Below are 8,879 nucleotides of genomic sequence, written 5' to 3' on the forward strand. Positions count from 1 at the left end.
TTCAATTTCCATCAGTACCGTCTCCAGTTCTCTGAATGACAAGCAGCGCGATCCCAGAATTTTGCGCAGGGGTCTTTTGACCACCTGAACTAGTCGTTCCCAAAAAGCTCCGGTCCAGGGGGCCTTTTCCGTGGAGTGGGTCCACACCAACTTTTTCCTGGACAAGAGATCCTGGGTGGCCGGGTGCTTACGATGCTCGAAAATTGCATCAAGCTCCTTTTCGGCCCGGAGGAAGGTGCGCGCGTTATCCGACACGAGCCGGGAGACCGATGGGTTGCGGCTTATGAAGCGACGTAGCGCTAAAAGAAACTCGTACGAGCTGAGGTCCGCCACCAGTTCCAATCTTAGAGCTCGAGTCACCGCGCAGGTGAACAGGAGGATATACGCCTCTACCTTCGAGCCATCTGTTGTCTTTATGTAAAAAGGACCCGCATGGCCCACCCCTGTTACGAAAAAGGGAGGACATTGATCCACGCGAAAATGTGGGAGGGGGGCATCGGTTCCTGTGCCGCCTTCGCCTTGAACCGGACGCAGACTTTACAGCCATGGGTGGCCTTGTTAGCAATCCGCCTAGCCCCGGTTACGAAGAATCTAGATCGAGGTGATGCCTTACGCCGGCGCAGTGCAGCCAAGGACTGCACACCAAACCGAAATCCAGGACTGTTGCCCAGAATTCCTGTACCGGGGTGCCGTCGTTTCGGGACACGCCGAGCGGCCAATAGAACCTTAAGAAGGTCCGGTGTTTCTCATTGATCAGAAATTGGTTAAATGCAGCTTTTATATCCGCGACGATCGCTATAGGCTTTCGTCGGAATTGGAGGAATACGGCCAACAAATCAGGCAAATAATTCGGGCCTTTTTCCAACACGTCATTGAGAGACGCCGCGTCCGCAGACCGCGCGCCTCCGTCCTTGACCAAACGAATCTTTTGTTCCTGCGAGCCGAGGGTTTTTTTCGATACCGCAAGAATCGGTAGGTAGTAAGCCATGTCTCCGGGTTTTCTCGGAGCTGCGGGTTCGACGTAGCCAGAATTGACCATTTTAGAGATTTCGTCGTCTACTGCTTTGAGAACTTTCGGATTCTTTTTTTGAGACTTCAGGAGGCCCATGAGACGGGAATACGCTAGTTTCTGATTATCCCCCAAGGTGTGGATGTTTTCTCTAAAAGAGAGGGAAACTATGAATCTGCCTTCGGGGGTGGTCTTTATCGACTCCTTGAGGAAGGTTTCCATGGCCTCCAAAGAATTTTTGTCCTCGTCGGTAGTAGAGTGCTCCACGCCGAGGAACTCTGTATCCCAAAGAAAATCGAAGTTTGGTCTTGGACGAAAGCGGCGATGCCGCGGGATCGACGTAGCCGTCGCTGCGGAGAACGCAGGCTAACGACGTGGTAACCGAGCTGCCGACTGCGTTTGCCCGATCGCTCCCCCCCAACACCCAACCGAAAATGGTAGGTGATGCGGTAAGGTGCCCTACTCTCCGATACATTCCGTCATAAATCGAGGGGAGAGCGTCAGCTCCAATTAGGACCTCGATGATTTCAGGAAACCCGGGTTGCTTAACATCCGCCCATTGAAGTTCCAACTGTGGGAACTCAGCTCTGGGAAGGATGCCCTTAATTACTGTAGGCACAGCGAGGCAGCCGATGGTCGTGCTACGACCTGAGAAGCGACTCCTGACCGTGAGCCGCACGGTGTTTAGGTCTAACTCTTGAGAGACCCCGCCTGCGACTCCATGTACCCGCAACGAGACGTTACCGCCCGGTTTCGCGCCGAGTCGCTTGACTACTTGATTGGAAACGAAAGATCGTTGAGAGCCCGGGTCTGAGATCGCCCGACAGATTATTCTTTTACCGTTGTTTTCGACCCACATGTAGGCCGTTTGCAAGAGAGACTCCGGATCCTGAAAAGACACCGGTTGGCAATTACACGAGACGCTATTTGATGCCGAAGTCGGGGGGGTCTTGCCCCTCGCGCAGTTGCTCACATGTGCTCTACATTTCTTGCTATTATGGTTTCTCCTGAGGCATCTCAGACACGCATTTTGCTCATCTAGCATTCTACGCCGTTCCTCTGCCGACATAGCTTTCGGACACCTGGAGCTGGAGTGATTACTAGCGCAGAATATGCAGACAGGCTCCGGGAAGTGCCCGGCGAACGAAAATTGATTTTTCTGACTGTAGGGATTGCGATGCTTCGAGTGAGACTCGTTTCTGCCAAAATGAGATTTGCCGTTGCCTTTCGGCTGACCGTGAGACGGTTTTTCTGACTCCGAGAAGCGGAGGAGTTCTTTGCTTTTATCTAGCGCCGCTGCTTGATCTTCCAAGAGCTTCATCAGGACCTCCAGCTCCACTGCGTCCGCTGCACACTTAGTCGGGAAAACCAAGTGAAACTTGTTGCGGTATCTCTCTGGAAGAGCCTTGAGAATCAAGGGGGAGAGCACCATTGATAGACTGACATACGTGCTGCCTAGCGACACTAACGCGTGGATGTTTTGAGCTAGCCCTGAAACGAACTCTACAAACTTATCGTTTCTGTCGAGGTTCCGTGCTGCGCACAGGCTGTAGATCTGATGCATGCGTCGATGTTTTGCGAGTCCACCTGTGAGATGAATATATGCCACCACTCTTTGAACTTGGTCGGATCCCCATGGAACTTGGGGACCATGGCCTGCAAATCTCGACACGTCCAACCAGGGACGCCGTACGAGGTTAGGTGGCAACCGGGCTGCGGAGCAGCGGTCGCATCATGCTGACCTGCCTCCGGGTTTATCGAAGACTCGCTCTGACTCGTACCTGAAGCTTGATTGGAACCCTCGTCGTTGATCGATACCTGGTGGAGCTGGGTTTCCAGTGCAACTGGACTGCTGGCTTCTGGCGAGGCGTACAGGTTAGAGGGTGACGAAGACGAGCCATCGATGAGAATCTCAATTGCGGTGACGTCTTGGAGTCTGTCCGCCGCGTCCTTTGCTGCTGCTTCGTATTCGTCTTGCTTGATGAATTCTGCTTCCAGCTTTCCAGGGTCCGCTGCGGCGGTGGGGTGTTGAGCGAAGGTATTGAAGGCTTCCTCCAGCGCATTCCCTGCTGCGGCCAGATCGTTCATAGCACGCAGAGCTCTAGCGTGGAACTCGCGTGTATCTGTTCTGGAATCGCTAAGATGGGCGGTTTTGTTCGTGGCTCGTGTGAGCGCAGCCCGTTTGTTTATTAGGATATTCTTGGATAGCAGGAATTGGTGATCCTGAGCCCCGCTTGGGCCCGCTCCTTCATCCTTCGGATTTCCCATGATTGACGGCTCTCGTGCAACGAGACGGTGTCAGAGTACGCGTGCGACGCGAGACTCTCGAAAAAGAGTATGAGATCTGAAGGCACAGAACAGACTTGGCAGGGTGTATAGACTGAACTGAGTGGTACTCGGTTCTATCGGACACTGACGGCGGAAATCGCGATGCGATTTCACTCAGCGACGAGCGTCGTACGCACGAGGCTTGGACTGAATTTTTGACTTTTTTCCGTGGAAAAAAGGAAGATAATACTCATCTGCTGCTTGAGCTATCGATGCGGAAGCGTCCGAGTTGGAGTAGAGACTTCCGGTTGAGATTTGGTTCGCCGGCGCTGGAGGTACGAAGTGATGTCGGGATATCGCAGCGGAAAAACGGGGAAATACGACGATTCGATGAGGCAGGATGGTTCCTAGACACCGATTGACTGATGGGATCGCGGGAGAATTGAGTGCAACTCAATATTTCCGAGGCGATGACGAGGTCCTTCCTGAAGTGGATGAGCCGAAGGGCCTCGTATGAGGGCGTGGGTTCGAATCCCACTTCTGACACCAATATTAACGATGGTACGTTACGACAACTCTGACTAACGTTGGAGGAGAAAAAAAACGAAGGAGTGGTCGGAAAACTCCGAGGCGGTTCCCCTGGATCGGGACGGTAGCGTGCAACGCGGCGTCCGACGATCGCGGTTAGATCGAGAGTGTTCGCTCCTCAGTCCCCGGAGACCGGCACGATCTCCGGGGAGCTCTACTCTAGCGGGACCTCCGGGATCATCGGAACGGTTTTCTTTGGGAATGATAGTCTTGGAGGTCAATGTGAGAAAGAACCGCTCGGGTTATCGAAGCGAGTTCCACCCGTTTGTCGAGAGGGCCCGTACATAGGTGAGAATCCACCGTTTCCAGGTCTATACAAAGGAAAGGCTTGGAGTGACTACTGTGAGCTTGACGGATGACGGATAGACCCTCGACAGACGACGTATTTTTCTGCGATATTTCTGCCGTATATTAAAGTGTTGTGCCCACTCGAGAAGTCCTCTCTCGCAGATAGGGAGCTCTGAAGGAGATTGATGATGGTGAGGGAACGAATAGATGCTTCTGCTCTCCCATGAATTGTTCTGCATTCGAGGCTGGATTCAGATCTCTTCAGAATCGGTCACCGAAGTATTAGCGGGCTCTGTATGCTCAAACTTTCAGGGAGAGGCTCTCGAATGGAGTCGACCCTATGACCTCGATGGAAATCGGGGCAAACCGTCGGAGTCTACCGTATTCTCTCCAATACAGCCGAAACTCCGACTTAGATGCACCGGCAAATCTTCCCTGAAAGAGGTAGCGCAACCTTCTAGCTCGCATTCCGAAGTTCCGTCATCTGGCTCAGGAATGACCGACGGATCTTTGCGCGGGCTCACTTTGGAAAGATTGGTCGGGCATCGGAGTCGGAGTTCGGGGTGCCCCACAACTGGAGAGAATACGGCATTCTGTCTTATGTCTCACAGGGGTTTGCTTCGACAGGAAGGGAGACTGAGTACCATCTACATATGATACGCGCAACTCAGGCACGAAAAAGTCTTCAATCCATATATGGTGAGCGATGATTCCCTCACTAGGCTGCTTCGCTTGAGGGGAACTCTCCTGCGATAAGAAGAACGTGAATCTGAGGTCTTGCCCCAAACCATGCACGAACTTTTTCGGTGTGCAGAAGTCATTTTATTTATCCGTAACAATAGATGATGTAATGCGACTCGTAGAGAACTAAAGCTCTCCGATGGACGAACTCGACCGGGAATGGAAAAAAACACCAGGAAGAGTTTTTCGCGAGTGCGGCGCTTCCCAAAACAGATCCGAGTACATGGAATAATGCTTGTGGCGTGTTCAACATCCCTCGTGCTGCGGGTGATGAGATGCAGGATTTACTTCTTGATATTCAAAAACACAACGTATCGAATCACAGATAAAATCGTTCGCTCATATACTGCTCGTAGAACAATGGTATCGAATGAGTGCGTCAATGTGCGGTGTCCATCCATTGCATGGAAATACGTATATCCGTGTTAGCTGGGGATTCGGTCACGGAGGTAAGCTAAGATATCCTGAGTGCTCTTCGCCAGGATGGCAGGACGTGGATTTCGGAAAAGATTGCCATCGAGTTGGAGACTCTTGATCTGTATCAAGTTCCCCAACTCCGGCGGGACCTGGGAAATGGAATTGTTCCGCAAGTCCAGGGTGGCTAAGGTCTCGATCTTTGCAAGATTTTCCACGTCGATGCTCGTTAAGCTGTTATCGGATGCCAGAAGAATCTCGAAACGCTTCCAGCCATAAACGCAATCTGGGATCTTGCTAAATCGATTCTGGCTAATATTCAGCTCGCGAATGTTCTCCAAGCACGAAAGTTCTGGGGGGAGATCTGAGAGCTGATTGCTCTGGAGGTTCATGTATTGCAGATGCTTCGCCTGTGACAGAAATGGAGGAATGGAAGTAAGTTTGTTAAAGCTGAAGTCGAGTTCAGTGAGTTGTTGGGCCAGCCGTTCGAGTGTATCCGGGACCGTGACGAATATGTTTCTCGTTAAAACGAGCTGGTTGATTTTATCCTCGCAGGCCATATCGATGACTTTCTCGTCGAGAGTCGACAGTGCCTTGTTTGAGAAATCCAATGTTTTCGAAGATTTCAACGTGAAGCGATCCACTGAATCCACGAGTTCCTGTCCGTCTCCTCCGCGAGACTTGCGGATTTTCTGCTGCATTGGACTCTCCTTCAGGCGATCTCTCAAATATTTCATGAGGTAGACCGTTCCCCGGCGCAAAATGTCCTGCCTACAAATACGGACACAGATCAATTACGAGCGTCATTTCCGAGGATTTCGCTAGAACGTCTCTGTAGCAGCGATTCGGGAACCCACCTTATAGAACGCAAGGGATTCCCCTCCACAAGTAATGAATTAATGTGGTTCAGAGCTCCCAACGAATTTGGGAGGATCTTTAATTCGTTATTCCCGATGTCCAGTCTCTCCAGGCTCTGCAAATTGGCAATTTCCTCCGGCAAGCTAGCCAACTTGTTGCTCCTGAGGTCCAGGATCTGTGAACCAAGGACTCAACATCAATGGATGATCTCCGCGGGCATCGATTCGACTCATGTGACAAGAACGATCAGTGCGAAGACTTGCCTTCAGCATCACCAGAGCTTCGCAATGTCCGACGTTGAATTCTTTGATTGCGTTGAAGCTCACGCTCAATTCTTTGAGATGATTCTCTCTGCTGAAAGGAGGCAGCGTCTCGAGTCGGTTGTGGCGCGCCACGAGCTGTTCTAGGTGTCCGCATCTCCCGATGGCTTCCGGTAACTTCGTGAGACAATTGTTCGAGAGGTCCAATAAGACTAGCTGAATCATCGAATCCATATCAGCCGGAAGAGCTTCGAGACAATTATTCGCCAGATTTATCTGTAAATGGTCAATTCGCCAGATTGAGCTAGGGCGTCAGCTGCATCATTCGACCTGTATTATGTAATCGTGCTCAAGCCATACTGAGTAGATCAGACCTTTTTGGTTCGAGAGAGGAAAGTAAATGCGTCAGGTAACTCCTTCAACTTGTTGTGGCTGAGATCGAGATCGTCCAAGGACAGAAGACTGTTGATATTGTCCGAAACTGACTTGATTTCATTGTGATGCAACGCGAGAACCTGGAAGGAATAACGAGGCTCTCACCGGTCAGCGCAGGAGTTCCGCCTCTCGACCGTCACGCCTTCGCAAAATGACTTCCCGAATTCATGATTGTCGATCCCGAGATCTTACCCGGAGATCCTTCAAGTGACAAAGACAATCTGGAAGCTCGGTCATCTTGTTGTGACTGAGGTTCAAGCGAATTAGATTGCTTAAGGATTCCATCTGCTGAGGGAGCTTCGAGATGTTGTTATCCTGGAGCTCGAGTATTGTCAGGTGTTCTAGCTGAGCGATCTCCGGCGGGAGTGTGGTCAGTCGGTTCGACCCTGCGAAGCGGAACTTGGCTCTCATTCCTTGACCCCGTGAATATTCCAGAGCTCCCGGAGTGAATTGAGCCTGACCGATGGTCCGTCGTCGCCAGGACCGTTCCAAGGACAAGGCATGGATAGAATTTAAAGGGACCCACCGAGGAATAACTTCGAGAGGGGCATTTGAGTCCACCAATCGTCTTGACTGGCCCTATCCAACGTGACATCGATCGATTTCACCTCTTGCTCCGAGAGATTGTTCAGGTTGCAGACCACCTAAAAATAGCGCGGAAGCTCAGGGCTCAGAGATACGGCTCAGGACTTAGGAAGTTGAGAGACGGTCTCGGAAGGATAAGAATGCGAGAATGCGCCAAGTGATATCGAGAGCACACTCACGCTCGGCAGTTCCGTGAAGCCTCGATTCTGCAGAGCGAGCTGTCCGCTCTTACGAGCCGATTTTATCAGAGCCATGCTGATATCTGTGCCTGTTTCTTGGGGTGGCGAGACCGCACCGGTCTTCGTCCTCGATTGCGCTCGTCGGCGTGGGGGTACGCGCGACATTGTGTGCGGCCTTAACTGCAGTCAATTGAGCTGATAAAGTCACATTAGTCTTCAGAAAGGAGCGAATTTTTCCCCGATCGGGGCGCTCTCTGTGTTCGACAACCAGCTCGGCCGGACAGGAAACGTCGCAAAGTCGTTTCAAAGGGCCTAGCCGGACACCGCACGCAGGATTACGATCAGAGCTTTTTCCGGATCGTGTCGGAGTCCCGACCATGGAGTTCTGCCGACGATATCTCTGATTTTCTTGTCGAAGGCCGAACAGCTGATCTTGGGGTCAGTTCCTTTCAAAACGTCGCAGCAGGGCTCGACCCAAATGGCAGTTGATGCGAGCAGGTCCTCGTATGCCGCGCGCATCGAAGAAATACGGGGATCGGTCCTATAGACTTCGGACTCACCTTGCGCGGACAATAAAATTGCGAAGGCGCAAATTCGTGACGGACACTCTCACAGCCACATAAATCGATTTTTGAATCTCGCCGAGCCGCGTCACCAGTCAGAACCTGGGCGGGAACGAACAAGATCCATTCCGGAAGCCATCGGAGCTCTTCAGGAGGGCAGCTTGTCGGAAATCCCGCGGGATCACGATCAGCGATGATAGGCATCCGCGTGGAGTAGATTTGATGGGTCGATCCGTGGATTATCACTTCCGTGAAAGTTTCGAACGTGATTGCTGCGCCGCGCTCTCAGACAGAACCAAAATGGCGCCGCCCTGTGCTGTTCCAGGGGTAAGTAAAAATTCACTAAAGCATATTTATACACGGGATTTGCGACGTCTCACCAAAGCATGGATATCATAGCCGGTTTCAAGTCGACCTGATGTCTTCCAAACGACAGACTTGTCAGCTACGCGAGATCTAGTCACATCAGAATAGAACTTTGTGACAATCAGCTGACTACGAGTATTCTCGCTCCACGCACGAGAAAACTCCTTTCAAACTCGACAAGTCTCGGAAACTGTCCACTGCTGACTGGAGGGACTGTTCCTCCAGACTGGAGAGTTTCCTGGGGTGTCCGTCCCCCCCCCCGGTTAAATTTGCTCAAGATAATTCAGGATATTTATCTCTTCCCTGCTGTACGTTATCCGTTTTT

General features: G+C 51.6%; 1 protein-coding gene across 1 annotated transcript; it reads right to left on the bottom strand.

The window, feature by feature from the left end:
* Positions 1-5,201: 5,201 nt before the first annotated feature.
* On the bottom strand, positions 5,202-8,257 carry LOC100906008 (leucine-rich repeat-containing protein 40). The gene is made up of 8 exons (XM_003741106.2): positions 8,186-8,257; positions 7,626-7,805; positions 7,388-7,505; positions 7,054-7,247; positions 6,801-6,941; positions 6,430-6,702; positions 6,166-6,341; positions 5,202-6,079 (listed from the first exon to the last, which is right to left on the bottom strand). Exons 2-8 carry the CDS (start codon positions 7,788-7,790, stop codon positions 5,320-5,322), a joined length of 1,827 nt encoding a protein of 608 aa, XP_003741154.1. The 5' UTR covers positions 7,791-7,805; positions 8,186-8,257; the 3' UTR covers positions 5,202-5,319.
* Positions 8,258-8,879: the final 622 nt, after the last annotated feature.

This window comes from Galendromus occidentalis, unplaced genomic scaffold, assembly GCF_000255335.2.
Source record: "Galendromus occidentalis unplaced genomic scaffold, Mocc_1.1 scf7180000077121, whole genome shotgun sequence".
Classification (NCBI taxonomy): Eukaryota; Metazoa; Arthropoda; class Arachnida; order Mesostigmata; family Phytoseiidae; genus Galendromus; species Galendromus occidentalis.